The 14,145-nt window shown below is 51.3% G+C and overlaps 1 protein-coding gene across 6 annotated transcripts in view; it reads right to left on the reverse strand.

Annotated features, from left to right (window-relative positions):
• Nucleotides 1-255: 255 nt before the first annotated feature.
• Nucleotides 256-14,145, reverse strand: part of Ascc2 (activating signal cointegrator 1 complex subunit 2) — a 40,749-nt gene continuing 26,859 nt past the window's right edge. For all 6 annotated transcript variants that reach the window (XM_040746804.1, XM_040746798.1, XM_040746801.1 and 3 more), the window contains 8 exons: nt 13,516-13,705; nt 11,758-11,972; nt 10,707-10,826; nt 4,450-4,543; nt 4,245-4,366; nt 3,595-3,697; nt 2,228-2,307; nt 256-726 (listed from right to left, as the gene is read on the reverse strand). In XM_040746804.1, coding sequence (XP_040602738.1) covers nt 555-726; nt 2,228-2,307; nt 3,595-3,697; nt 4,245-4,366; nt 4,450-4,543; nt 10,707-10,826; nt 11,758-11,972; nt 13,516-13,705 — 1,096 coding nt within the window. In that variant the 3' untranslated portion in view covers nt 256-554. The remainder of the gene's footprint in view (nt 727-2,227; nt 2,308-3,594; nt 3,698-4,244; nt 4,367-4,449; nt 4,544-10,706; nt 10,827-11,757; nt 11,973-13,515; nt 13,706-14,145) is intronic.

The raw sequence follows: 14,145 nt of genomic DNA on the forward strand, positions 1-14,145 counted from the left end.
TGTCTACCTCCGGGGAGGGGGTACATGAGGTAGCAACGGAAGGGACCTCAGGCCTCACACTGTGACTTCCTTCCACAGGCACAGAGAAAGGGCCGACGTGCTGGAACTCACACAGCAAGGAAGAGCAAGCAACATTAGGAGTGGCACTGAGGGCGAGCACGGACAGTCAACAGACAGAGAGTGGGGACCGCCGTGCCTTTCTGTCCTCCAATCACTGAGGAATGACAGGGAAAAGGCTGGAGCATGTCGGGAACATTGTTGGAAGGTCAAAGCTTTATTCACGGGTCTTTCATTGCTGCTGGATACACAGGTCTCCTGCCATCCAGGACTTCCGTGAGGTGGTGTCTTGATGCATAAAATAAGGGACACCTTGGTTTTTCAACCCCATCCTTTCCCGCCAGCACAGCTGGGAGACAGCCTGCCTGATGGCACTGGGTTCCTGCACCAAGGGATAAGGCACTTTGTGTTCGATAGGAAGGCGCTCATGGCTGGCTGGCAGGTGAGGTGTGGTGGAAGCCTTGAGGGGCCTCCTTCACCCAGGCAGCTTTGTGACCTCAGGATGGGATCATGCCTTTGCTTCTCTTCCGGTCAGCCATGGTTCTACGGTTGTGGTTGGCTCTGGTTGCCTTCTTAGCTTCTTTCTTCCTGCGCTCCTGGGTAGTTTCTCGGCTTTGCCCATGACCCCGGGGGCTGCCCGTCACTGCTGCGGAGTTCTCAGGCCGGTACCTGAAGGAGTAACACCCACCACATGATAACGGACATCAGCTGGAAGAGGCTCTGATAGGAAGACCTCCACAGTCCACCCTGGTGGCTACCACTGAGGTCATACCCTTGCCCACGTCCAGATAGGAAGGGAAATGGAGTCCCAGTCTGGGTCTGATTTTCTCCTAGCCCCTGAAGCTGGGCCCATCACCCATCTGTGAGCATGAACTGTTAGTGGACTGGAAGATAGGTCTCTTCCCTCTGCCACCCACCCTCCTACAAATGGGACAATGCTCTACTTTCACACACCAGGTCCTAACTTGGTGGCCTCCAAAGGCCAAATGTGCTCACAGACCTGACTGACAACCTACCAGCCTCTGGGGTCTACTCAGAGCATTACCTCAGGGAAATGGATGGAAGAAACTCACAACAGCTTTGCTCTCTGATGAATAACCTGTGACTTCTTGCCCTCAGAATGAAATCAAATGTCACCTATGCCCAGAGCTGAGGGTGGGACTGAGCCTTCACGCCTGGCCCATGCTTCTACTCTTGGCCCATTTGGCCAGTTTCTTTACTAACATAAAGAGGGAACCTGACAGTTGTCTCAGGGACCCCTGCTAAGATCCTCTCTCTGACATATTTGTGCTTCCTGGACTTTTCACCATAATAAAACTTCTCCACAGATGGGCGGTGTGGCACACACCTTTAATCCCAACACTCTGAAGGCAGAGGCAGGCAGATCTCTGAGTTCTAGGACAGTCTGGTTTACAGGATAGCCAGTGCTACACAGAGAAACCCTGTCTGGAAAAACAAAACAAAACACCTCTTCCACATCTTTGTACCCTAAGGGCTTAGCTCAAGTGCCCCTGTGTCTCCACCATGACTCTAAGCCTCTAAGGATGCGCTTTTTGCCTGGGCTATTTTCATTCCACCAGTGAGCTTTGCATGTACTCCCATGCTGAGCGAGACTTACACGGTCAAGTAATGATTATGAGTGCAGAACACAAAGCCAAGCCATCTGGGCTCAATCCTTTTTGTTTCTGAGACAGATCCTCACTACGTACCCTTAGAACCAGAGGTCCTCTTGTTGTGGAACATTAGTTGAAGATGTGTTACATTCCTTTATGCTGTGGATCATTTGTTTAATAATGCAAAGATGTGTTGCTTTTTTTTTTTTTTTTTTTGGTTTTTACGAGACAGGGTTTCTCTGTATTGTTTTGGAGGCTATCGGTCCAGCCCGGCCTCGAACTCACAGAGATCCGCCTGCCTCTGCCTCCCGAGTGCTGGGATTAAAGGCGTGCGCCACCACCGCCCGGCTCGTGTTGCATTTTTTTATGTTGCATTTGTTTAACTCTGCAAAGCTGTGCTACTTTGCCTAAAATATCTGATTGGTTTAGTTTCAGGACAGCCAGGGCTACACAGAGAAACCCTGTCTTGAAAGAAAAAAAAAAAGCTCCCAGGGTTTCCTGCATAGTAAGTTTCCTAGTGGGTTTCTTCCGGGTGAATTATTCTCTCCAATGCTCACCCCTTCCTGGCCAGGAAGGCCATGCGCCTGGCTTCAGCCTTTTCTCTCAGCACTGCAGGATCCTGGATGAAATGGTCCAGCTGTAGAAGGAAGAGAGACAAAACCTTCCGTCATGTGCTTTTTCCCATTTCTCTGGGCTCTGTGGAGCCATGCTGGAAGGAACTGTGACACATCCCACCCTCCAGCAGGTAGGGTGGGAAATCTTCGGGAGAGCTAGCTGTTGCCAACCGAAGCCTCCTTTAGGGAGGGAAGGAGCGAAGGGACATGGGGCAGGCTGACAGGGTGAAAGGACCGCAGTTGGCACGCCAACGGGATGTGTGTGGGTTTGGTGGAGATGGCCAACAGGAAAGGCCACAAAAGGCCATGAAAGCTAGCTAAGGCCCCAGGAAGCAGGCTCGCCCCGAGACCTGAAGGTCAGGCCCACGCTGATACAACAGCAGAGGGTAGGGTGAGCTGTCTTGGGGACAGTTTTCTACACTCAACGTGCATGGTGGATCTATGCAGGGAAAGCTAGGACCTCAGGGAACAGGCAGGCTTTGACACATAGCATATCCTATAAAAAAAAATCCTGCCGGGCGTTGGTGGCGCACGCCTTTAATCCCAGCACTCGGGAGGCAGAGGCAGGTGGATCTCTGTGAGTTCGAGGCCATCCTGGTCTACAAATCGAGTACCAGGAGAGCCTCCAAAACAATACAGAGAAACCCTGTCTCGAAAAACCAAAAAAAAAAAAAAAAAAAAAATCCAAAGGAGTACAATTAGTGACATGGAAAGATCATAGGCAAATCTGGACTTACCCCAGGTTAGGCAAAAAGGAGGGATGGAGCCACGTGGCTGAGAACCCTGTGGCTGGCCATGTGCTTCCTTCCCATCACTTAGGCTAGTTCCCACCAGGGCCTCCAGACAGCCCTGGGAACATCTGGTTTTGTCCCCTATTGGGGGCTGCCTGGCTACTGCCCTTAAATGGAGCAAAATCACTTTTCATCTTTTCTTTTTTTTTATGTTGAGTTTCAAGTTAAGATTTCAGCTGAAGAAGTTTAGCTGCTAAAACTGACTTTTTGGACCTACTAGGTCTAAAGCCTCAGGGCTCTAAGTCTTCTCTAATTTTTAAGACTGCCAGCCTGGACACAGCAGCTACAGCTACCCTTCCCTCTTCCAGACCACAGCACCTAAAAAATGACTCAGCTGTCCACAGACCCAGCCTCTATCTGCCCCCTGGGAAGCCCCTAGGCAGTGGAGTGGAGATCAAAGCTGGCAGCTCTCCACAGTCTGTGCTTGAAAGGCCCTCCCCAAACCAGCAGGGCCAGAGCAGGAGAGGCAGGAGGCACAGTGTCTAATTGCCCTTCAGAGCTCTTTCATCTGGGATCTACCTTGGGGGCCTCCTCTTCAGCCTCCTCCACTTCATATTCCTCCTCCTCCTCCTGTCCTTCTCCAGGCATTTTGGTTCTCAGCACCTGAGGGATGGTGAAGGGCCTGGGGGTTGGAAAAGAAAGTGAGATCAAAGACTGACTAGAGAGAGAGAGAGAGAGAGAGAGAGAGAGAGAGAGAGAGAGAGAGAGAGAGAGAGAGAGAGAGAGGGAGGGAGGGAGGGAGGGAGGGAGGGAGGGAGGGAGGGAGGGAGGGAGGGAGAGCAGGCTGGGGAGGGGCACTGTTCAGGAGGCCAGGGAACCCCACAGGGGTTTTCAAGCAGGCTTTGCTTTAGTCCCCAGATCCTTTCAAGGTCCCTTGAGGTCTCATGTGGAGAGACCAGGGGGTAGCTGAGCAGGGGCCCTAGGGATCCCCAGTCTTTTTGTTCATCAGGGAAGCCCTGCTTTGATCTGCATAGGGAGATTCCTACAAGATTCTGCTGAGAAAAATGTTCTGCACTTAGGAGAAAACAGGACTTGCTAAGACCCCCCCCCAAAAAAGGAAAGGCTGGGGTGATGGGGTGAAGGAGCAGAGGGTGGGGCTGGGGTGGGGAAGGCTGGCTGTGGGCTGAGTCCTGGCTTCCTGACACTAGTGTGTCAGCCTTACAACTCACCTGCGGCTGATGAGTTCGTCATCAGAGTCCGCGTCGTTGGCGCCCACCTGGTTGCCATCATATGTGTCATCATACTCGTCCTCATAGTCATCAACCTGGTGTTCTCCTGGCTGCAGTGGGACCTGCAACCGTACACCTGTGGGTCAGAGAAGCTGGGCACTGCTCCTTTCCCACACCCAACAGAGGCCCAGACTGGACAGCCTACCTCCTCCATTACCACACTGTACTGCTGGTAGCGATGACTCTGTGCCACCACAGCTCGCTTGTCATTCACCAGGCTCCTGACGGTCTCCTCTTTCCTGGGGCCAGGGGCAGCAGGGAGAGAGGGGGACACCATCAGGCCTGGAAGACCACGGAGGGCAAAAGGTCCAGAGAGATGCTGGGTTCATGTCTTTACACCTGAGACTCTGCTGAGGCCACAAGCAGTTTTTGGACTAAGCCCAGGAAAGCCCCAAACAGTCTTGGGTGAGGCAAGAGGGCTCTAGATGCTTCCTCTCACCCCTTCTCCACAGCAGCTCCCATCCCTGCTCTGCAGGGCCAGCTCCCACGTGAGAGCGCCGTGGGAGGAGGAAAGTCTGGTAGTCCAACTGCTATCAGTGTGTCGAAAGTGGGGACAGATGGGAGGGAGCGGTGGGGGGGGGGAAGGGACACACCTGGCTCACTGTGCATCACAGCAGGGCCTCAGGTCTCTTGACCGTGGCTTTGCAAACCTGTAGAGAACCTTGGCTTGTCAGTCACATACTCAGGCTCATGGAATGTGGGCTTTTTTTTTTTTTTTTTTTGGCCCTGCAGGGTAAAATCATTAGAGATACCAGGCAAGAAATCCACCTTAGTGAGGATGTCTGGTCTCTGGGATGTATCGAGAGGGAGGGTCTGAGGAAACAAAGTGAGACAGAGCATGCGGACTCTGTGTAGACCTTCTAGTGCCTGGTTCCGGGTGGGTGGCAAGCGTCTGGGTCTGCGGGTTGCTGTGAACACGGGACAGGTTGGAACTGCAGCCTCAGTATGGTTAGCAAGGCTTTGCTGTCCTGTGACAATATTTATGAAGGGCTTCCTGTGTGCCAGGCCACATTCGAAGGCTGAGCAGGGAAGAGACTCAGAAACGGGTCAGGTACATATCCGCACTCACAGTGGGACTGGGGTGAAAGGCACAAAATATGAGGAACGGAGGTGGGTTACCACCTGACAGACAGAAGCGAGGGTGCCAGCAAGGGTTTGGAGGAAGAGAGGAGGACGCCCCATAACTGGAGGAGCCCCACAGTGAGACAGAAAGGATGTTGTTTGATTTAAATCTGAGAGAAACCTTAGGTAAACAGGAATCTTAGTTGACTGCAGTGATTGATGCCTATGTATTTGAGAGGCTGGGGTAGGAGAACTCCCAAGAGTTAGAGGCCAGTCTGGGCTACAGAAACACCTATCTCAAAAAACAAAAACAAAGCTGAGCAGGGTGGCAAAAGCCTCCATCCCAGCTCTTGAAAGGAAGCAAGAGGGTCAGGAGCTCAAGGTCAGCCTTCTGCAGGGCCAAATGGAGAAGTAACCCTGCGTAGACTCCACCTGGGCCTTGGGAGAGGACAGGCAGCAGAGCCAGGGCCTGGGCAGTCTGTCTAGGGCACTGCACTTTGGAGTCACGAAGAAAGAGGACCCCACAGAAGCAGCTGGGGAAAATCCACTCATAAGCACCCTCCTTTAGAAACAGGCAACAGGGGTTTCACAGACTGTCTTTGGAATCTTGGCCTCCTACAAAGTGGCAGCAAGACTGGGAACATGCCTGCTCTCCTGAAGCTGGTCACTTTTTCTCATCTCATCCACTCAACCCTGTTTACAAAGACCTGATTCAAACAGGTCCTTAGTGACCTGTAGAAACAACAAACATTCCAAGTGAGGAAACTCTGGGACACACAAAGGCAGAGAAACCTGTCCAGAGTCACACAGCTTCTAAAAGAAGGCTTAGGGTCTGACTTGGGTTTGCTCTATACTTTCTCTGTAGACCAGTTGGCCTTGAACTCACAGAGATCTGCCTGCCTCTGCCTCCCGAGTGTGCCATCACCTGGCTGGTTCTACACTTTCTAAGCTGGGTGGTCACAGCAAGTCTCTAGCCTCATTAAATCACAGTTCTATGCAGGGTGTGGTGGTGTTGCCTTTAAACCTAGCACTAGCAGGGCTGGAAAGAGTTCAGTGGCTAAGAGCACTGGCTGCTCTTGTAAAGAACCCAGGCTCAATGGCAACCACTCACATGGGGGCTCACAACCATCTGTAACTAAAATAAATAAAATATATATATAAAATAAGTGTAGGGGAACAAACCAGATTTTTGTTTTGTGTTTCGAGACAGGGTTTCTCTGTATTGCTTTGGAGGTTATCCTGAAACTAGCTCTTGTAGACCAGGCTGGCCTCAAACTCACAGAGATCCACCCGCCTCTGCCTCCTGGGTGCTGGGATTAAAGGCGTGCGCCACCAACACCTGGCAAGATAAGCCAGCTTTAAGGCAGCAGAGACAGAACCTGGAAGCAACCTAGATGCCCCTCAACTGAAGAGTGGATAGAGAAAATGTGGTACATATACACAATGGAGTACTATTCAGCGGAAAAAAAAATAGAATCTTGAAATTTGCAGGCAAATGGATGGCACTAGAAGAAACCATCCTGAGTGAGGTAACCCAGTTACAAAAAGAGAAATATGGTATGCACTCACTCATTTATAGATTTTAGACATGAATCAGGGGAGTGCCAGCATACAATCCCACTGCCAGAGAGTCTAGGAAACAGAACCTTCATCCAGTGACTGATGAAAGCAGAGGCAGATACCCACAGACAAACACTGAACTGAACTCCAGGAATCCAGTGTCAGAAGAAGACTGGGCTGGTTTAACCCACAGAAACAGTTGACCTGAACAAGGGGGAGCTCTTGGACCCCAGATTGATGGCTGTGTGGAAAGCATGGGACTGACCCAGACCCCCCTAAATGTGGGTGTCAGTGAGGAGGCCTAGGTAATCTATGGGGCCTTGGGTAGTATTTATCCCTAGCGTACAAACAGACTTCCAGTGCCCATGCCACAATATGGGAGGCTCTCTCAGCCAGGACTCTTGGGGGAGGCCTAGGTCCTGCCCTGGATGAAATGACAGTCACTGGAGATCCACCATAGAGGGCCTCACCCTCCCTGAGGATTGCAGTGGAGATTGGGTGGGGGACTGGGGGACCTGGTGGGGAGGGATGGGGAGGAGGGGAGGGAGAGGGAACTGCGATTGTGAAACAAGATTGTTTCTAACCAAAAAAAAAAAAAAGACAGCAGAGACAAGAGAATTTCTGTGAGTTCCAGGCCAGCCGGGGCAATACAGTGAGACGCTATGTTAAAACAAAACAAACAAGAAACCCCCCTCAGGTTCTGCTTCCAGTGTTCACTTCTCAGGGGTGAGTTGAGAATGGAAGGAGACGACGTGTGAAGTTGAGCGGAGTGATGTACTGTGCACGGCTGCAGTCCCAGCCTGGGGGCGTAGGCACAAGAAGACAGTGAGCTCAGGGCCATCTCGGGCTGCTCAGTGAGTCTGAGGCTCACTGGAGTTACACTAAACTCTGGCTCAAAACAAAGCAAACAACAAAACCAAAGGGGGATAAAAGACATAAAAGATACAAGCCATGAACCAGCATTGCTGGGCTCAAAAATGAATTCTGTTTCTTCTGTCTGTCAGGCTTACATGCTGGTGTCCTCTGTGATTCTCCAGGAGGCAGACAAAACACACATACCTGGTCACAGAACCTCTGTGGAGAGGGAACTCATATTATCTTCAGGGTTCTATAAAGGACCACATGTTGTATACACAGGTGCTTGGTGTTCAACCACAGCTACCCTCCTAGTCTGGGTACTCTCCTAACAGATTTCACTTTTTTTCCTTTTTACTATTTTGAAACAGGATCTCATGACATAGCCCAGGTTGGCCTCAAGCTCTAAACCTCCCATGTGCTGAGATTGTGTGAGCCAGGCCTAGCTCAGACTCAGGTTCAGATTCTTCTAGTTCTGTCCTTCATATTAGAGCCCAAAGTCTGGCCCAGTTTGTTGATGACACATGAGAAAAACATGGAAGCTTCTGGACAAGTTTTGTTATTCTCTATGCAGAGACAGGAGCCAGGGTAGTGGCGCTGGGGTACTGGAAGAACGCTTGGCCGGGCATGCGCAAGGCCCTGGGTTGGGTCCCTACCAAAAACCAAAACAGACAAAAAATAAACACAAGATAGTAGAGGCAAGAATACCCCATCTGGACTTTGGTGTTATGGTGTCTATTAGCCAGAGTTCAAACAGCTGAAGCCTCCACAGTCCTCTAGGAACCCCTAAGCCAGGGTCCCAGAAGACAAAAAAGACCCATCTTGTGCTTGTAACCAAATAAAAACCACAGGATAACCAAGCCCCACTCTGCCCCTGTAGCTCTGCGTGTAAAGGAAGAGCAAACCCTACTTGTTACCAGAGCTGCCAAGCACGTTCCTCAGATTCGGCGCACATGTACACAGGTGTGATCTGCTTTGTGCTACGTAACTCTCCACTGCTACCTGAGGGCAGGGCCCTTCTGCCCTTCTCCCATGCCCTGACGAGGCAGGTGCCCCTGGTGCACCTGCTTATTTGATGATCTGTCTTTCCCACGGGCTCTGCCCTTTATGGGCAAAGCCAGGGTACCCTGTTCACCTTGTTTTCCGGGTGCCTCAAACAGGCTCTCATGCTAGTAAAGCACTTAATAAATATTTGCTGAGTGGATAAATACTGAACCATGAATGAAGGCTTTACCTCTTTACAGTCCTTGCCCTGGGCTGCCCAGCAGAGTGGGACATAGCCTTCAGGACACCTGGCTGCTTTAGCCCTTCTGATGACCCTGACGGCTGAGCCCTCCAATTGGGTAGGGATGAGGAGTGACCTAGGTGAATCTACAGGTGAATGAATGTCAAGGGGAAACCGTGTCCAGAGAGGCTAAGCTCTGTGGAGGGACTTATCAGTCAGACTCCCTGTGCCTTCTGCTGGCCTGGGGGCCCTGTTTGGCCCTCCCCAACAGCAGCCACCAACAGGAATGACAGCTGTGCCCGGGATGTCACAATTTGACTGATGAAGCAGTGTGCCAAGGCTTCCTGTGCAGTCAGCCAGATGGCTTCAGAGTTGCCCTGCGCCTGCTGAGCCCTCAGCCCTCAGGCTTCCGGCAGCACACAGCCCCGGGGAAGGGGAGCAGCCCTGAGCCCTAACTGAAACAGCCACTGATGTTTCTGCTCGGGGCTCTTACCAGAACAAGGCTACAAGACTGACAGGCTCCTCCCTTTCTAGACCCTCTTGTCCCAACTATTATGATGGGGAGAGCACAGGCTGCACTTGAACAGAGTCCCTGGATTTCCGGGTTCACACTCACCCTCGCCTTGAAGCCACTGTTGTTTTTGCTAACTCAGCTTGGGACGTTTCCTCCCTGCTCTGCAGAGCCGCCCTACACATCCTTCAGCTCGCTGTCACTTTCTCAGGGGAGTCTTCCTGTCTAGGCTGATGGCCCTAGCAAGGGCCCAGGAGAATGCCCACTGTTGTGCCTGTTTGATGAGCTGAATAATGCAAATTTCACATGGATGTAGGCAGTGTCTGCTTTACTTCCCACTACAGCTCCAGTACTAAATTAACACAGGACAATAAGCACCAGACAAACATTTGTTGAATGAATGACTAGGTCATGAGTGGATCACAATGCTAAGAAAGTAGGAAGAAGAGAAACTAAAAAGAAAGCCTTAAAACAGAATTCTTTCATCTTTGGAAAAAATTTACTCATACTTAATTTTCTTGTTTTGTGTGTCGCAGCCTGGGGACAATCAGGGCAAAAAGTGGCTTCTAGGAAGCACTGGCTAGTTCTACACCAGTCCACACATGGAAAGACGTAACAGGAGGGTCAAGGGGACTGGTTTGGCCCTCTGGCCTTTACCACTTACAAGGTGGCACTAACAGCCGCCCACACAAAGCTGGACTTGAAGCACACTGTTGAAGACACTGTTCTTACAGGCTGCCAGTGCACAAGGCTGCTTCAGAGGGCCCTGAGGGGCTGGAGACCTGGCTGCTCTTACTGAGGACCCAGGTTTGGTTCCACATGGCAGCTCACAACTGTCTGTAACTCTAGTCCCAGGCACTTTTCTGGGTACCTCTATGGTTTTTGTTGTTGTTGTTGTTTTTTGGTTTTTCAAGACAGGGTTTCTCTGTATTGTTTTGGAGGCTGTCCTGGAACTCACTCTGTACACCAGGCTGGCCGCGAACTCACAGAGATCCACCTGCCTCTGCCTCCCAAGTGCTGGGATTAAAGGCATGGGCCACCAACCCCCAGCCTGGGTGCCTCTGTGACCACCTGGCACGCACACGGTGCACACACATACATGGAGGTAAAGCATCCGTCATCAAGGACCTCTGCTTTCTCTCCGTATCTCCAGAACTGGACTGCAGAACCTGTGTCCTCCGAAACTCACCTCCTGCCTTTGTGCACTCGGCTCAGGTCCACTGAGTCCCTGCTGAACACATCAAACTCATCGTTCTGGAAGACGTTGTGACGAGATGTCAGCAGGGGTGTAGGGTCCGGCTTCACTTGTCTGGGGACCACAACACAGAAATCAACTGAAAGAGCCCTGCTGGTTGACATCTACTTGTGTCCCAAACCCCACTGTGTTTTCCCATCACACCGTCCACTTCATTCCAAAGCCATGCCTAGGACGTAAGTTAAGTCCTTTAATGGGGGAGCCGTCAATTGGGCTTTACTTAACTTGGCCCCTATCAAGAGTCCACAGCCACACCTTACCCTCATTCCCCGTGTGCCATGCATACCGTTTTGTGTTTCTCACAGGTCCACAATGGCCTTTGAGACAGGGAGTTATAGGTCGCTCAACCTCTGTTTGGGGGTGGTGGTGAAGAGCAGCTGTGTTTGCTTTGGTACAGGAATGTAATACACAACCTCACACAAGCTAGGCCCACACTCCACCACTGAACTCCACCCTCAGCTCCTAATCTACCTTCTGTGTCTTAGCACTGCCATCTGTAAAATGGAACACAAGCAGGTTGAGGAATGTGTCCAAAGGGACAAAGCTAACTTCATTCATTCACTTGGCAAACATCATTTGTTCATGGAAGAAGCATCCACTTGTGTCCTTGCACCTGCTGTCTCCTGAGGCTTTCAGAACAGCAGTGGGACAAACCCGTGAGGCTCGTGCAGAGAAAGTGGGTGGCTGTCCTAACTCAGAAACTGGGAATGTGCTAAGAGTGAGGCACATCTGGACTGGGGGTGCGTGCCACGCCCTTTACCACCCTGCTAGTCTTTATAGTCTTCCTACAAGGCCCTGCACGGACAGCCAGCTGTGTGCTGAGAACCTTACAGGCCTCAAGCTGGCTGTCTCTGAAGAAGGCACTAGTTCAAACTGCTGAATCACTCTGTGGCAAAGGAGCAACTGTGCCCCCAGTCTAGGGGAGAGAGTGAGAGGCAGGGAAAGGAGACCTTGCCTTGAGGACTTCTTTCCATCTCTCTCTCACCTTTCTAGGCTGCGGTCCAGCTTGCTGAGTTCGGGGGCCAGACGATCCTCCAGGATGTTGTTGATCACCTGCTCTGAATCGTAGCTGTAGTGCTCCAGGCAGGCCAGGATGAAGCCCTCCCCAAGGTCTGGCAGCAGGTCTTTCACTTGGGAGATGAGTGAGTCCAGTTCCACCCCACACACAGTCGGGCCCAGGGCAGCTGCTGCACCCATGCACTGCAATGCAAGCCACAGCGATGGAGGAAAGACCAGGCTGCCAAGTGAAAGGGTGAATCTCCAAACAGCGCTGCATTTGTCACCAGGGTCCTGACCTTGTCCCTCCTAGCTGTAGAACCTTTGCCAAGTAACTTAAATTTGAGCCCCTAATTTTTTCATTTGGGAAAAGAGGGGCTCTATGACTTCCTAGGTGATTATGCCCTGCCTATGTGATTTGGAGCACTGTATGTCCTCTCTGAACTGTTCTCTCCTTATGAAATGGATAAGGTAGCATTGATCTCATGGGTAATTTCAAATGATTCAATGAAGAGATGCACATTACCCATAAAGAAGAGTACCTGGTATGCAGGAGGGCCTCCATAGATAGTCATGTATTAGTGGTCAAGGTCCTTGCCCAACTCTACTAAGGTGACCGTCTTTAAAGGACAATAGCAACTACCAGTGCGACCATGTAGACATGTCCCTTAAGTGACATTCTTTTCAGTAAGGAAACTTCATTTCATATACTGCCCAATGTGGCTTCATTGTATAGTGCTTTTAAGGATGGGCAGATAAAAACAATAAAGGGCTGGAGATATAGCTTAGTAGAACGCTTGCATGGCACCAGCAAGGCCTGGTTCAATCCCAACACTAAAACATCATCACAGCGACAACAAAGACATCCACAGCTCAGAGACGCTGCTCAAAGGGAAGAGAGGCTCAGAGTCTAACAGCAGGAACAGCAGCAGCATGTGCTACTGAGTATTGAGGAACAGCTAGAATCAAGTGTCCACAAGCCCAGGGACCCCAGCTACCTCACGGAAGCAGGCACTGCACCTATCCCTGTGCACAGAGGGACAACCACACTCAACACAGGAGACACGTCACACACAGCAGACCAGGTTACCATGCAGCAACCAGCCCTGAGACGGTGTAGTCTCCACGCTTGCCCCACACAGGGACGAGTCCTGGGCTCCATGGCCCTTCCATACAGGCTTAGCTGACCTTGGAAAAGCAGGGAGAGGAAGCACCAGGTCCAGGGCTTCCACCATGTTCAGTGGAGCCCTGTGATTCCTGAGAGGTGGGTCAGGCGCAAGCTTAGCTGCAGCAAAGGAGCTCCACCTTGCCCAGTTTGGGGTGGGGGCTGGGGAAAGAGTCCACAGGCATTTTACACAGAGAAACAGAGGATTTCATGCCTGAAATCCCAGCAGTTGGAGATAAAGACAGGAGGATTGTTGTGAGCTCAAAACTAACCTGGATCATTGAGTAAGATAGATAGATAGACAGACAGACAGACACGTACGTATGTACGTACGTACGTACATACATACATACATACATACATACATACATACATACATACATACAGAGACCAAGTTCAAGAGCTCAAGAGCTCTGTTCTCTTCTACATCCAGGTACTACAAGCAGCCCCAATGCTGGATGCTACCAATCCCAACAGACTCTTTTCCCAAAGAGGGGAGCTTGGCCACTTGCTTATCTCTCAAGAGGTGGCCAGGAAGGCTAAGGAATCAGGGGTCAGGGACAGGAGCTCCCAGATACGCACCTCCTCATCTTCCTCTGAGTTCTCCAGCTGTGACGACGGCATTTCACTGACTGGCTTCACTGTCACTGTGACTCCATTGTTAGCATCCTTGGCCCCTGATGGGTCTTTAATGTCCTTGATTTTCTGTCTGTCCACCCCTTCCCATGCACTTTCCACAGCCTGCAGGATGTAGGCTGTCCGGGTCTCATCCCTTGAAGCAAGGTTAAGGGCTGTCTTGCTTAGGACCCAGCTTCCCAGCTCTGGGTAGTCTGATTTCTCAGGCCCTCCCTGTGCAGCATCTGACCATATGACTTTTCCCAAGGGCCTGCTGGCCTGCCCAGTGAGTGTCACATGGAACAGCATGCCAGACCCTAGCACCTGCTGCTCAGTAGAGCGGCTCTGGGCAGACAGAGCTGGGGATAGCCATCAGTGCCCCAGACTTTTAGATGAGCTGACAGCCTACTCTTTTGCTCTGGTATTCAGGAGGGCCAACAGTACTTTCACTGGACTTCCTGTCCACCAAACTGAGGGTATTCTGAAAAGGCTAAGGGCCCATGGGGGTCCCTGAGGCAGGACTGAACCTGACCCAGCAACAGAAATGGCACAAAGGCCAGCTCCTCCCTAGCCTTCCTGTCGCTCTGTCACTCTGGA

This window comes from Mesocricetus auratus, unplaced genomic scaffold (assembly GCF_017639785.1).
Source record: "Mesocricetus auratus isolate SY011 unplaced genomic scaffold, BCM_Maur_2.0 Super-Scaffold_100006, whole genome shotgun sequence".
Lineage (NCBI taxonomy): Eukaryota > Metazoa > Chordata > Mammalia > Rodentia > Cricetidae > Mesocricetus > Mesocricetus auratus.